Here is a 15,729-nt window from a genome sequence, read left to right as displayed (position 1 = left end):
TCACGTGACGGGCCCGGCGGCGGCGGCAGCGGCGGCGGCGGCCGCGGCGTCTTTAGCGGCCCCCAGTGCAGGATGGTGCTGGAGGCGGCGGCGGTGGCCGTGGTGGCGGCGGCGTTGTTGGCGGTAGCGGGCGGGGGTGCTGTGACGGCAGCGGCGGCGGCGCCCGCGGGTGGTATAAAATGGCGGATTTCGAGGAGTTGAGGGTAAGCGGGGGCGCGGGAGTGGAGAGCGGAGGCCGCGGGGGGGGGGGGGGGGGGGGGGGGAGGGGGGGAAACCGCAACGTCGCCGGCTGCCACCTTCTTGTTTCGCGGGGAGCGGTTGGCGGAGCCCGGAGCCCCGAGCCTGGCCGGCGTCCGAGCAGGCGCCCGCGCGGCCGTGGGGGGAGCGCTCGGCGGCGGAGGACGCGCGGGCCGCGCAGGGGTGGCGGGCCCTGGGGCCCAGGGTGAGCCGACCCGTGGGGTCCGTCGGGGGTACGCACACCTGGCGCGAGGGGCCGCGGCCGCTCCCGCCAGGGGCTCGTGGGGACCCAACTTCCCCCATTTATTTTAAGGGATGAAGTCGGGAGTAGGGTTTGCTTTTCCACCTTCGCGAGGGGTGTACGTGTCTGGCGATTCCTCAGTCTCCGGGCCACTCACTTGAGTGGGAGGCTGTTTTCGGAAACGTGAAGTTGCTTTTAGAATTCTCCCTCTCCTTGGGGTGATGCTGCTGTTCAGGACGATCTGTCACGAGAAAGGCCCCTTCCTCCCACCAGTGCTCCTTGCACGTCTTGGAGAGGAGCGTCGTCTTTTGGGAATCCTGCCTTTCGTCATCGGCCTTAAACGTTGGTGTTTTTCTTAGTACTATGGGTAAGAACTCCGCAAAGTCTGTGTTGTCATGAGAACAAGGTCATAACTTTATTGTTGATACGCTTGTATTGTAGAGTAGAGGTTTGAAATGGGCTGTGTTGCGGTTAGAATGGAAAAGATATATATATATATATATATTTTTTTTTTTTTTCCCCCGAAGCTGATAACCTTCAAAGCCCTAACTGAAACAGAATTGTGATAAACGAGCCAAATTTTTTTTTTTTATGGACTGTTGAGTTACTGACGGCATAAATAAGATCCTTAAGGACGGAAATCTGATTAAAAAATAAATAGTCTTGAAAGAACGGATGAATAGAAACTTTTAACTGCGATCAGTTTGCACAACATAGACGTGTGTTGTTAGCGTTACTTTTTCAGAATAAGAAAGTGGAATCTGGCAAAAGATTCAGTGTGTATGTTTATTACGGAATTTGGGAGTGGGGTGTATTGGGGGAAGGGATGTTGGCGGGTTACCTGGCTGGTTTGGTGAACATCGGCAAAACAACGTATTCATGGCTCTGATCTAAAGGTAAATTGTTTTGGTTTGAATAGTGCCTGTCATTTTCTCTCCAGCTGTTTCAAAAATTACTTAATTCCCAGTGAAAAGTATGTTAATACGTTTTATGCACTATGCTAGTTTATACAGAGAACCTGATATTAGGTAAAGGGTGTTCATATGGTTGAGTGTAAGGGTGAGTCTCAGCTGTAGAGCTAATAACACCTGTGGAGCTTTTGAAACAACAGGGCCTGAGCCTCATCTGTAAATTAATGCATTAGATGTAGAGTGGATTGAGGATACTGAAATTTGTGGTTATTTGTATCTGCAATATTGTCTTAGTTTTTGTGTACTAATGGGTATATGTAACTTGTCCTCTTCTAAGCTTTTTTTGTTGTTGTTGATGAAAACTTTGCCAAGACTTGTGTTAGATTTTTACAAATGTTGGTCACAGCTTAATAAAAAGTGGAGAATTTATTGGTGAAAGGCAAAAAGGGCTTCCTTGGTGGCTCAGTGGTAAAGAACCCATTTGCAGTGCAGAAGATGGCGGGTTCGATCCCTGGGTCAGGAAGATCCCTTGGAGAAGGAAATGGCAGCCCACTCCAGTATTCTTGCCTGGGAAATCCCATGAACACAGGAGCCTGGCAGACTCCAGTCCACGGGATTGCAAAAGAGTAGGACATGACTTATCAACTGAACAACAATGGAGGGCAGAAAAGGCAGTCAGTGCTTATAGGTTGCAGTGGAACCAGGAACTGGAAAGTGGTTGAAAACCAAGATTTTTCTCTTTCTGTCTTTATCTCCCCTTACCTCCCTCCACTCTCGTCTCCAGCCCTCAGCACTCTCTTCTCTCCCATTTTATTTTGTGGATCATCATCATCATTTTTTTTTCTGTAAATTAGCTGTCTTTGCTTCCTACACTTGCTAGAAGATGGCCCCTTCCCGACAGGTTGCCTTAGGAAACAGGAAATTTTTCAGAAGTGAGGAGGGTATGAGCTATGCAAACACTGAGTTATCAGCCCAGATTTTGCCATACTGCTTAATAGCATCGTTTGCACTTAAAGATGTGCTGTAGCTCTCCCTCATTGTAGACTCCTCATTGCAAACCTTGATGATGATGGTGGCAGATATCCATTATAATAAAGTGCTTATGTGCCTGGCTCTGGTTTCAGAACTTTACATACATACTTATTTAAATAGTTCTCACAAAAAGTGAGGCCCAGAGTGGTTGAATAACCAGACGGAAGTTGCACAGCTTGATACTGGGAAGACCTGGGATTTTTAATTTAGGTCTAACTTCAGAGTCAGCGCTCCTCAGAGTCTAAGCTGTACTGCTCTGTCCAGTTTCCTTGAGGTCCATGGGGTGTCCCCTACCTGTCCTCCAGCACTCTGTGAACTAAATTGAATGATAAACAATGATACCCTGCTTATATGACATAATATTGAGGGGAAAACCAGACAACTGGCTAAAAATCGAATTAGAAAGGAGGAAAAGAGGAAGACACATTAAGTGTTTTCTAAGTGGTTTCTGAATCAGAGTATATTTTGACGATCAGAGGGATAGTGAAGTAAATTCACGGACGGGGAAAAATCACAGGCATTGGTTTGTTGCCTAAATTCTTGGCTGTAGAGGAAATGGCCAGCAGACCTGAATGTTGCATGTTTGGCTCATAATGCCACTCAGAAGATTTCCTTTATCTTTGTCCATTATGACTCAGGGCCACTTCCTAGAAGCCCATGTCACAAGAGCAGGTCACTGCTGGCTAATGCTGGTGTCTCCTGTACAGAAGGTCCAGAATTTGGGGAAGGAATTTCGGGAATTTAGACCTCACTGTGCTTCAGTGATTCCTGTGCCTTTGCTTTTCTTGGGGGAGGGGCGTCATTTGATGGGGCCACTCCTGTAGACCCTTAAGAGGCTGCCTGACAATTTCCGTTTTTGAGACTGTCTTGTGGGCCAGTACTAGAACTCTTGTCCAGTCATGGCAGAGTGTGACATCCCTACATTTTGCCTCTTGCAGTTCAGGTGACCAGCAGGATACCAGCACACTCCCTTCAGTTCTTAGGGGAGAGAGGATCTGATTGGCTGAGCACTTAAGCCAGGAGATGAGGGTCATATTGGGCTTCCCAGATGACTCAGTGGTAAAGAAGCCTGCCAATGCATGAGATGCCAGGTCAGTCCCTGGGTTGGGAAGATCCCCTGGAGCAGGAAATGGCTACCCATTCCAGTATTCTTGCCTGGCGAATCCCATGGACAGAGGTGCTTGGAGGGCTATGGTCTCTGTTCACAAGGAGTGAGACAGGACTGAGCAACTAAACAACATCAACAAACAAAGATGATTACAATAATGCATCATGTGTTAGAAGCTTTCAAGGTGCTGTTGTTCAGTCGCTCAGTCGTGTCCGACTCTTTCAACCCCATGGACTGCAGCACGCCAGGCTTCCCTGTCCTTCACCATCTCCCAGAGTTTGCTCAAATTCATGTCGGTGATGAATCGGTGATGCCATCTAGCCAGCCACTCCTCTGTCGTCCCCATCTCCTGCCTTCAGTCTTTCCCAGCAGCAAGGTCTTTTCCAGTGAGTTGGCTCTTTGCGTCACGTGACCAAAATATTGGAGCTTCAGCTTCAGTATCAATCCTTCTAATGAATATTTAGGATTGATTTTCTTCAGAATTGACTAGTTTGATCTCCTTGCACTCCAAGGGACTCTCGAATCTTTTTCAACATCACAGTTCGAAAGCATCGGCACTCAGCCTTCTTTCTGGTCCAACTCTCACATCCACACGTGACTCTTGGAACAACTAGCTTTGACTGTATGGGTCTTGGTCAGCAAGGTAGTGCCTCTGCATTTTAATACGCTATCTGGGTTTTAATTTCATGGCTGCAGTCACCTTCTGCAGTGATTTTGGAGCCCAGGAAAATAAAGTCTGTCACTGTTTACATTATTTTCCCATCTATTTGCCATGATGTGATGGGACCGGATGCCATGATCTTCATTTTTTGAATGTTGAGTTTTAAGCCAGCTTTTTCACTCCTCTTTCACCTTCATGAAGAGGCACTTTGGTTCCTCTTTGTTTTCTGCCATAAGGGTGGTGTCATCTGCCTAGCTGAGGTTATTGATATTTCTTAATTCCAGCTTGTGCTTCATCCAGCCAGCATTTCACATGATATACTCTGTATGTAAGTTAAATAAGCAGGGTGACAGTATACAGCCTTGATGTACTCCTTTCCCAATTTGGAAACAGTCTGTTCCATGTCTGGTTCTCACTGTTGCTTCTTGACCTGCATACAGGTTTCGCAGGAGGCAGTAGGTGGTCTGGTATTACTGTCTTTTAAGAATTTTCCACAATTTGCTGTGATCCACACAGTTGAAGACTTTATTGTAGTCAATGAAGCAGACATAGACGTTCTTCTGGAATTCCCTTGCATTTCCCATGATCGATGGACGTTGTCAATTTGATCTCTGGTTCCTCTGCTTTTTCTTAATCCAGCGTGAACATCTGGAAGTTCTCGGTTCACGTACTGTTGAAGCCTAGCTTGGAGAATTTTGAGCATTACTTTGCTAGCATGTGAAATGAGTGAAATTGTGTGGTAGTTGGAACATTCTTTGGTATCGCCCTTCTTTGGGATTGGAATGAACACTGACCTTTTCCAGTCCTGTGGCCACTGCTGAGTTTTCCAAATTTGCTGGCATAATGAGTGCAGCGCTTTCACAACATCATCTTTTAGAATTTGAAATAGCTCAACTGGAATTCTGTCACCTCCACTAGCTTTGTTTGTAGTGATGCTTTGTAAGGCCCACTTGACTTCACACTCCAGGATGTCTGGCTGTAGATGAGTGATCATACCATTGTGGTTATCTGGGTCATTAAGGTCAGTTCTGTGTATTCTTGCCATCTCTTCTTAATCTCTTCTGCTTGTTAGGTCCATACCATTTCTGTCCTTTATTGTACCCATCTTTGCATGAAATGTTCCCTTGGTATCTCTAATTTTCTTGAAGAGAGCTCTAGTCTTTCCCATTTTATTTTTTCCTCTATTTCTGTGCATTGATCGCTGAGGAAGGCTTACTTATCTTTCCTTGTTATTCTGTGGAACTCTGCATTCAGATGGGCACATTTTTCCTTTTTCTCTTTGCTTTTCGCTTTTCTTTTCTCAGCTATTTGTAAGGCCTCCTCAGACAAGCATTTTGCCTTTTTGCATTTCTTTTTCTTGGGGATGGTTTTGATCACTGCCTTCTCTACAATATCACCAACTTCCGTCCATAGTTCTTCAGGCACTCTATCAGATCTGATCCCTTGAATCTATTTGTCACTTCCACTGTATAATCGTAAGGGATTTTATTTAGGTCATACCTGAATGGACTAGTGATTTTCCCTACTTTCTTCAATTGAAGTCTGAATATGGCAATAAGGAGTTCATGATCTGAGCCACAGTCAGCTCCTGATCTTGTTTTTGCTGACTGTATAGAGCTTCTGTATTTTTGGCTCCAAAGAATATAATCAGTCTGATTTCGGTGTTGACCACCTGGTGATGTCCATGTGTAGAGTCTTCTCTTGTGTTGTTGGAAGACGGTGTTTGCTATGACCAATGTGTTCTCTTGGCAAAACTCTGTTAACCTTTGCCCTTCATTTTGTACTCCAAGGCCAAACTTGCCTGTTAGATCAGGTATCTCCTGACTTCCTACTTTTGCATTCCATTCCCCTGTGATGAAAAGGATATCTTTTTTGGGTGTTAGTTCTAGGTCTTATAGGTCTGCATAGAACCATTCAAATTCAGCTTCTTTGGCACTAGTGGTTGGGGCATAGACTTGGATTACTGTGATGTTGAATGGTTAGGTCTTCATGCCATGCTATGCTAAGTCACTTCAGTCGTGTCCGACTCTGTGGGACCCCATAGACGGCAGCCCACCAGGCTCCCCCGTCCCTGGGATTCTCCAGGCAAGAACACTGGAGTGGGTTGCCATTTCCTTTTCCAATGCATGAAAGTGACAAGTGAAAGTGAAGTCGCTCAGTCGTGTCCGACTCTCAGCGGCCCCATGGACCGCAGCCTAGCAGGCTCCTCCGTCCATGGGATTTTCCAGGCAAGAGTACTGGAGTGGGGTGCCATCGTCTTCTCCTTTAGGTCTTCATAGAACCTTTCAACTTCAACTTCTTCGGCATTATTGGATTACTGTGATGTTGAATGGTTTGCCTTGGAAACAAACAGAGATCATTCTGTTGTTTTTGAGGTAGCACGCAAGTACTGCATCGTACTCTTTTGTTGACTAGGAGGGCTACTTCATTTCTTCTAAGGGATTCTTGACCACAGTAGTAGATAGTCATCTGAATTAAAATTGCTGATTACAGTCCATTTTAGTTCACTGCTTACTATAATATTATGTTCACTCTTGCCATCTCCTGTTTGACCACTTCCAATTTGCCTTGCCAACAAAGGTCCATCTAGTCAAAGCTATGGGTTTTCCCGTAGTCATGTACGGATGTGAGAGTTGGACTGTAAAGAAAGCTGAGCGCTGAAGAATTGATGCTTTTGAACTGTGGTGTTGGAGAAGGCTCTTGAGAGTCTCTTGGACAGCAGGGAGATCCAATCAGTCCATCCTAAAGGAGATCATTCTTGAATATTCACTGGAAGGACTGATGGTGCAGCTGAAACTCCAATACTTTGGCCACCTGATGCGAAGAACTGACTCATTGGAAAAGACCCTGATGCTGGGAACAATTGAAGGCGGGAGGAGAAGGGGACGACCGAGGATGAGGTGGTTGGGTGGTATCACCGACTCGATGGACATGAGTTTGAGTAAGCTCCGGGAGTTGGTGATGGACCGGGAAGCCTGGCTTGCTGCAGTCCATGATGTTGCAAAGAGTCGTATGCAACTGAGCAACTGAACTGAGTTTACCTTGATCATCGACCTAACATTCCAGGTTCCTATGCAATGTTGTTCTTTACAGCGCTGGGCTTTCTTTTCACCACCAGACACAGCCACAACTGGGCGTTGTTTCCACTTTGGCTCAGCCTCTTCATTCCTTCTAGAGCTGTTTCTTTGCTCTTCTCCAGTTTACTGGGCACTTACTGATTTGGGGAGTTCATCTTTCAGTGTCCTACTATCTTTACGCCTTTTCATACTGTTCATGGGCTTCTCAAGGCAAGAATGCTGAAGTAGTTTACCGTTCCCTTCTCCAGTGGACCGTGTATTGTCAGAACTCTCCATCGTGACCTGTCCACCTTGGGTGGCATGGCATGGCTATGAGCCATGAAACTATGAGCCATGAAACTATGAGCATGGCATGGCTCATAGTTTTCATTGAGTTAGACAAGGCTGTGGTCCATGTGATCAGTTTGGTTAGTTTTCTGTGATTGTGGTTTTCATTCTGCCCTCTGATGGATGAGAATAAAAGGCTTGTGCAGGCTTCTGATGAAAGGGACTGGCTGTGGGGGGAAATTGGGTCTTGCTCTGGTGGGTAAGGCCATGCTCAGTAAACCTTTAATCCAGTTTTCTGTTAATGGGTGGGGCTGTGTTCCTTCCCTGTAGTTTGGCCGGAGGCCAAACTATGGTAGGGATAATGGTGATAATGACCACCTCCTTCAAAAAGACCTATGTCAGCACACTGCGGCTCCCAGGACTGTTGTAGTCAGTGCCTCTGACCCCACGGCAGGCCACTGTCGACCCACGACTCCTCCAGAGACTCTCGCGCACCCGTGGGGAAGTCTGGCTCAGTCTTTTTGTGGGGTCACTTCTCCTTTCTTCTGGGTCCTGGTGGGCATGAGGTTTTATTGTATCCTCCAGGAGTCTGTTTCCCCAGTCCTGTGGAAATTCTGTAATCAAATCCCACTGGCCTTCAAATTCAAATTCCCTGGGGGTTCTCAGTCCTTTTGCCCGATCCCCAGGCTAGGAAATTTGTTGTGGGCCCTAGAACTTTGGCAACAGCGCGAGAAACTTCTTTGTTACGATTGTTCTCCAGTTTGTGGGTTGTCTGCTCGGCTTACCTGGGCCGGTCTCACGGTGACCTCCTCCAGGAGGACTTCGGCCACTTGCCGCGCCTCCCAGGTCTGCACTCAGAGCCCCCGTCCCTGCGGCAGGTGGCTGCTGACCCGGGCCTCCACAGGAGACCCTCACACACTCAAAGGCAGGTCTGGCTCAGTCTCCTGTGGGGGGTCACTGCTCCTTTCCCTCCATTCTCGAGTGCACAGGGTTTTGTTTGCACCCTCCCAGCGTCTCTGGCGGGTCTGAGATTTGATTGTAAATGTGTCAGAGAAGAATTTATTCAGTTCAACTGTTGCTTGTTGAAAGTGTTTATGTTGTTAGGAGGTTGTGATTTATTAGGTTGGTGCAAAAGTAATTGTGGTTTTTCTTTGTTGAACTTTGACGTTTGATACTGGAATACGTTCTTGAATGTTGTGATATACATCATTTTAATATGTATTTCTTGCTGTATTTTTTTTGCTAATGACTATTACTTGCTGTTTATATTTATTTAGACTATAGAAATAATGTTAGACAAAAAGCAAATTCGAACAGTTTTTGTTATTTGAATTCAAAATTGGTCATAAAGCATCAGAGGCAACTTGCAACATCAGCAGCACATTGGGTCAGGCAACTCCCAACGAGTGCACAGTGCAGTGCTTGTTCGGAAGTTTGGCAAAGCAGACGAGAGCCTTGAAAACGAGGAGGGCAGTGGCCGGTCGGCAGAAGTAAATGACGACCAACTGAGAGCAATCCTTGAAGCTGATCCTCCTACAAGTATGCAAGAAGTTGCTGAAGAACTCAGCATTGACCGCTCTATGGTCGTTGAGCATTTGAAGCAAATTGGAGAGGTAATGAAGCTCCGTTAGTGGGTGCTGCACGAGCTGACTGCAAATCAAAAAAAATCATCGTTTTGAAAAATGTTGTCATCTGTTATTCTACGAAGAGTAATGAAAGGTTTCTCAATTGGATTGTGATGTGCAATGACGAGTGAATTTTATACAACAACTGGCAGCCAACTTAGTGGATGAACCGAGAAGCTCCAAAGCACTTCCTAAAGCCAAACTTACATCAAAAGAAAGTCAGGGTCACTGTCTGGAGGTCTGCTGCCTGTCTGATCCACTGCAGCTTTCTCAGTCCCTGCGAAACCCTTACATCTGAGAAGTATGCTCAGCAAATCGATGAGACGCACTGAAAACTGCAGCGCCTGCAGCTGGCGCTGGTCAACAGAACCGGCCCAGTTTCCACTACAGCGCCCAACTGCGTATCGTACAACCAGCATTTCAAAAGTTGAACAGATTGGGCTATGAAGTTTTGCCTTATCTGCCATAGTCACCTGACCATCTCTTGCCAACCGACTACCCTTTTCTACACTTGTCGTCTTCAAGCATCTCGACAACTTTTTGCCAGGAAAATGCTTTTGCAACCAGCAGGAGGCAGAAAATGCTTTCCAAGAGTTCGTCGAATCCTGGAGCATGGATATTTATGCTGCAGAAATAACAAACATTTCTCATTGGCAAACATTGATTGTTGATTGTGACGATTCCTATTTTGATTAATAAAGATGTATTTGAGCCTAACGACTTAAAATTCATGGTCCAAAACCAGAGCTACTTTTGTGCCACCCTAATAGTTTGTGAATTAACTAACTAGTTGTGATTAATCTGGAGCACGCTCAGACAGTCTGGTGGCCTGGACCTTTGTCACCGCTGCTGTCCTGCTTTCTTCCTCCAGAATAGCCTCTAGGAGGCAAGCGCAGTGGTGGAGGAGAGGCAGAATAGTTGTCGTCTGAAGTCCTTCATCTCTTCAGCCAGAGCACCCTTTCTACCCTTGTCTTCTCCAGTTGCGTAATTTCAGTACGCTACTGGTGCGCTCCTTAAAAAGGTCCCTGTTACGATTTAACCTGGTCAACCTACTCTTTGCACTTCTCCCAAGGTTGCGGGTGGAGTGGGATCTATTGTAGTGACTTTTTTTTAAGGTTGTCTCATGTATTCCTCATCCCCTTCCTTTTGTGCACTGAGAGTTATCTTTTGTGTGTCAGAGAATGAGAATGAATGTGTTTGTAAGAATCTAGTGAAAGAGCCAGTGATTATCACTTAATAGATACTAGTACACCAGACACAGAAAATCTACTCAGAGGCTTAAGGCTTAAGTAATTCTATAACAGAAGATTTTCTGCCTAAAAGACTTGAGTGTTTGGTTCCCTACTTGCCATCCTGGTACCTTTGGGTGCTCTTGGGATACAGAGGGAGAATGGGAAGTTAGTGGGGAAGGAGGGTGTTGAGGTTAGAGGTCCTCATCCCTCCAAGTTCCCGTCTATTGGGCCAAGAAGTAGACTAATACAATAGACTTAACAGAATCCACCATGTAACTCAAAGCGGTTATTAGTGGACACAACTCAATTTCCAGGAGGGCTTCCATTTGAGATCATGTTGATGAAAGCAGATTCAAAACCAGATATTTAATTTAAAGTGAAATAGATAATTTTTCATAGTAAACCAAGGTATTCTTAGCTGTAGTAGACCTTTTTGTGTGTTTGCTCCTTAGGTCAGCACCATCTCTCTGGTATACATGAATATTTATTCTGATAAAGGTGACATTTTTCTAACCATTAGATCCTCCAGATGTTTGTCTTTTGTCAACATTTGTGCCTTTGTTTTCCTGAATTGGATCTTAGCTATTAAAACATTTTTTTTTCTTGCAATATAATTGTCATACCATAAAATTCAGCCTTTTAGTGGTTGTGGTCAATTTGCAAAGTTGTGCAGCCATCACCACTATTGAGTTTCAGGACATTTTCATCACCCCAAAGAAACCCATGTCACTGTCAGTCCCTTCCTGTGTTCTCCTTCTCCCAGCCCTCAGCATCTACTGGTCCACTTTGGCTCTATGGATTGGCCTATTCTGGACATTTCCTAGTAACACAGTGTCACATGTGGCCTTTCTTGGAAAGAATCATGTGATTTCTTTGACTTAACATATAATCTTTCCAGGTTTGTTATTGTAGCATGTATCAGTACTTCTTTCTTTTTTATGGTTGACTAATATTCTGTTGTACGAAATATACCACATTTTGTTTGTTCTTTCATGAGTTTATGTACATTTGGGTGATTTCCACATTTTGATTAGTGTGAGCATTCATCTCTAAGTGTATAAGTCCTGTGTGGACATAATGTTTTTGATTTTCTTGGATAGACACCTAAGAACGTAGTTGCTGGGTCATGTAACTCTTAAGTTCTTAAGAAACTGTCCAACTCTTTTTCCAACTGCTACACCATTTTTCATTCCTACCAGAAATGTATATGTTATGATTTCTCCACATACTTGACCTCATGGATGTGAAGTGGTATCTTGTGGTTTTGGTTCACATTTTCCTGGTGACTCGATGTTGAGCATGTTTTCATGTGCTTATTGGCTATCTGTACATCTTCTTTGGAAAAATGTCTATCCAAGCCTTTTGCTCATTTTTTAAATTGGGTTATTTGATTTTTTTATTATTGTTTATGTTCTTTATATATTTGAGGTATAAGTTCTTTGTCAGATATATGGTTTTCAAGTATCTTTTTCCTTTTTGTGGACTGTACTTCATTTTCTTTGTTACATACTTTGAAGCACAAATGTTTTGAATTTTATCTGTTTGTTCTTTGTTGCTTGTGCTTTTGATGTCAAATCTAAGAAACCATTGCCTTATGGAGTGTCAAAGATTTATTCCTGTTTTCATCTAGAGTTTATAGTTTTAATTTTTACATATAGATTGTTTATCCGTTTTGAGGTAATTTTTGTTTATGGTGTGAGGTGGAGATAAAATTTCCTTTGCATGTGGATATCCAGTTTTCCCAGGACGATTTGTTAAAAATTCTTTCCCTATTGAGTTGTCTTGATAGCTAGACTTTTTATTCAGGAATCTGAATTTAAGAAATTCACAACTGAAGTAAATGTGATGTGAAATCAATTGGTGTCATAGTCTAAACTGTCCTATATGAATGTTCATTTTGAATCCACTAGTGGCATGCCAATTTCCCTAGATTTTTTTGAAACAAAGGTTTTTTTTTTTAATGTATGACTTCAGAGAACAATATAAACTTAACAGACGTTCAGAGCTCTCCATATGATTATTCATATAAGTCAGTAAAAAGCAGATCTAGATTAAGAGCTTTTTTTTTTAATTGGGCACGCATAGATTTCAACTGTATGACCTTAGACATTATTTGACTTTTTTCCCCAAGTTGGAAATGGTTTAATATTTTTAAATTTCTTATTTCTTTTTTTCATCTTTCTGATTCTTTTTTTAAATGAAAGGGCAGAAAATGTTTTAAAAAAATTTTCTTTCTTAAATCCTGATATTACTGCCTTTAATGAGGGTTCTCTTTAGGTTTTTTTTTTTTAGGTTAATTCCAAAAGTCAAAAAAAAAGCATATCTTTCTATGTCTTGACTTTTCTTTCGATTCTAAACAGTATCTGTTGCTTGACTCCCTAGTAGATAAGAAATTCAGGTCATTGTATTTTCTACCGGCCTCAGCACTTTGATTTCTAGGAGGTACAGTTTTGTTCCTAATGCAGTTGATTATATTTTAAACTTTTCGTAATAGTTACATTTCTGTTTCTTTTGTTCTTTGCTTTTTAAAAAACTAATTGTAATCATGCTAATGAAGTTTGCATTTCTTTTAATTGCATTATTGTTTTATTATTGTTACTGTTTTTGGCTAAGCTGGGTCCTCATTGCTGTGCAGGAGCTTTCTGTCTTTGCAGGGAGTGGGGCTACTCTTGTTGCGGTGCCTGCTCTTCTCATTGCAGTGGCTTCTTGTGGATCACAGGCTCTTGAGCATGGGCTTCAGTAGTAACAACATGTGGGTTCAGGAGTTGGGGCATTAGGGCTTAGTTGTATGGAAACTTCCTGGACCAGGGATTGAACTGGTGTCCTCTGCATTGGTTGGAGGGTTCTTAACGACTGGACCACCAGGGAAGTCCCAGATTTCTGTTTTTTCCCACTGTGAATTCTAGGCTGCCTCCTCTCTGTTGCCCCTCCCCAAGGACCTTCAGGCTTTGGAGACTAGAGTCAGAACTAAAGAAATATGTTTTACTGCTTTACTGCTTTGGTGGGTTGGTATTTTTCTAATGTTTTCCTAACGCTTTACTGCTACGGTGGTGTTTTTCCAACACATTGACTCTCCAGATTTCTGTTTTTTGACCCATCAGTTTTAGACACTCTTTCATTTCCAGTCTTAGAGAGGATTTAACACCCACCATTTTCCTTTTGTTCTCCCTGCTTCCACCCTTGTCATGTATGGATGAGAGAGTTGGACCGTAAAGAAGGCTGAGCGCTGAAGAATTGGTGCTTTTGAACTGTGATGTTGGAGAAGACTATTGAGAGTCCCTTGGACTGCAAGGAGATCCAACCAGTCCATCCTGGGGGAGATCAGTCCTGAGTATTCATTGGAAGGACTGATGCTGAAGCTGAAACTCCAATACTTCGGCCACCTGATGCGAAGAACCAACTCATTAGAAAAGACCCTGATGCTGGGAAAGATTGAAGGTGGGAGGAGAAGGGTACCATAGAAGATAAGGTGGTTGGATGGCATCATTGACTCAATAGACACAAGTTTGAGCCAGCTCCGGGAGAAGGTGAAGGACAGGGAAGCCTGGTGTGCTGCAGTCTGTGGGGTCACAAAGAGTTGGGCATGACTGTGTGACTGTACAACAACTACCCTTCTTTCCCATTCTAGCCTTCATTTTCTATTGCGTTGTCAAGATTTGTAACTTTTATATTATGGCTTACAACTTTTCTAAACTTTCCTGTGCTTCTACAGAAAGATTCTACAAATTGAATACTAATAGCCAGCCTTGTGATTTGTGCGCGGATATAAGTAAGTAGTTACTGTAGAACCGAGTAGTGTGGAGCTTCTGTGTCGTTAAACCCGGGCTCCTTAAATTAGTAATATTACAACACCTGGCTTGATTGTGGATCGCTCTTGGAAATCACTGTTAAAACTTTAATATTGCAATGTGTTTTCATCCTATAACCATTCAACTTTTCTTGAAGACGGATTTTCTGGAGCTCTCAGCCTTTTATAATTGGGCAGTTTGCTTTCTAGAGCTGCTTTCTAGATCTAGATCTTGCTTTCTACATCTGTTATCCTGAGATTACATTGCACTCCTGGGTTTGGTTTGTTGTTTGCATCTCATGTCTTTCTCTTTTTTAAACTCCTTTTTGATTTTACTGGAATATAATTTTGAATAGTTGTTTTATGTTTTTAATTTTGTTGAAGTATAGTTGGTTTGTAATGTGTTAGCTTCTGCTCTACAGCAAGTGACTCAGTCACCTGTTTATATTTTCATGTTCTTTTCCATTCGGGTTTGTCAGAGGATATTGAGTATAGTTCCTGTGCTGTTTGTCCATGCTGTATATGCTGCTGAGCCCAGTATCCCAATCCCTGTCCCTGACCCAAGTAGTTGTTTTAGAAACGATAAGCAGGTGATAAACTTTCTGATTTCTTGAACATTTAAAAAATGACTTGCTTTTGTTCCTAGTGGAAAATTTAGATACAGAATTGTAAGTTGGTAATACAGTTTTTCCTTCTGAATTTTGAAAGCTTTGCTTTTGGAATTTAAAACACCCAGTATTGCTGATGAGATCTGTTGCAAATCTGATGGTTATCCTTTTGTGGAAGCCTTGTTTACAACCTTTGGTTATCTCCTTATCTTTGGCTTGTGAACTGTGTTTAGTTGTGGGCCTTTTTCATTCCTTCTGGTGGAACCTTTTCAGTGGTAAGGCTTTTCAGGTCTGGGGAATTATTTTTTGTTTTTTTGATAATTTCTTTCCTCTTTTCTCTGAGACTCTTGACAGGTAAATGCTAGATTTCCTAAGTTGACGTTTTATTTGTTTACATTCTGGAAGATTTCCTTGACTTGTCTTAGAACTCGTCCATAAAATTTATTTTAGTGATTATATTTTTGATTTAGAAGAGCTTTATCCTATATTTCTTTCTGCTCCCTCTTCATTTTTTAAAATAGCAACCTGTCCTTGATTTATGGGGGAAAAATATCTTGAACTCTCTTAGGATTCTAATTCCTTTAAAAAAGTCCTCTTGATTGTTTTCTGAATTGATAATGGGGAATATTCCCTGGTGGCTCAGATGGTAAAGCATCTGCCTACAATGTGGGAGACCCAGGTTCAGTCCCTGGGTTGGGAAGATCCTCTAGAGAAGGAAATGGCAACCCACTCCAGTACTCTTGCCTGGAAAATCCCATGGATGGAGGAGCCTGGTAAGCTGTAGTCCATGGGGCCCCAAAGAGTCGGACACGACTTAGTGACTTCACTTTCATTAGTGATGTATGTATTGGTGTGTATCATGCTAATTAATAAACTTAAATATTTAAATTATTTAATAGATTCAAAAGATTGTTTATACCAGGGAATGAATGAATGAATGAAG

The 15,729-nt window shown here is 43.1% G+C and overlaps 1 protein-coding gene across 10 annotated transcripts in view; it reads left to right on the top strand.

The window, feature by feature from the left end:
- Window positions 1–15,729, top strand: part of PIAS2 (protein inhibitor of activated STAT 2) — a 106,610-nt gene continuing 90,881 nt past the window's right edge. For 8 of the 10 annotated variants that reach the window (XM_061400090.1, XM_061400088.1, XM_061400086.1 and 5 more), the window contains exon 1: window positions 1–203. In XM_061400090.1, coding sequence (XP_061256074.1) covers window positions 180–203 — 24 coding nt within the window. In that variant the 5' untranslated portion in view covers window positions 1–179. Of the gene's footprint in view, window positions 204–477; window positions 846–15,729 lie in introns of those variants that run through there. The other 2 variants (XM_061400084.1, XM_061400083.1) reach the window with 2 other exon arrangements.

The sequence above is a fragment of the Bos javanicus genome, chromosome 24 (assembly GCF_032452875.1).
Source record: "Bos javanicus breed banteng chromosome 24, ARS-OSU_banteng_1.0, whole genome shotgun sequence".
Classification (NCBI taxonomy): domain Eukaryota; kingdom Metazoa; phylum Chordata; class Mammalia; order Artiodactyla; family Bovidae; genus Bos; species Bos javanicus.
Note: the sequence above shows the minus strand (reverse complement) of the source record. Positions and strands in the feature narration are given on the sequence as shown.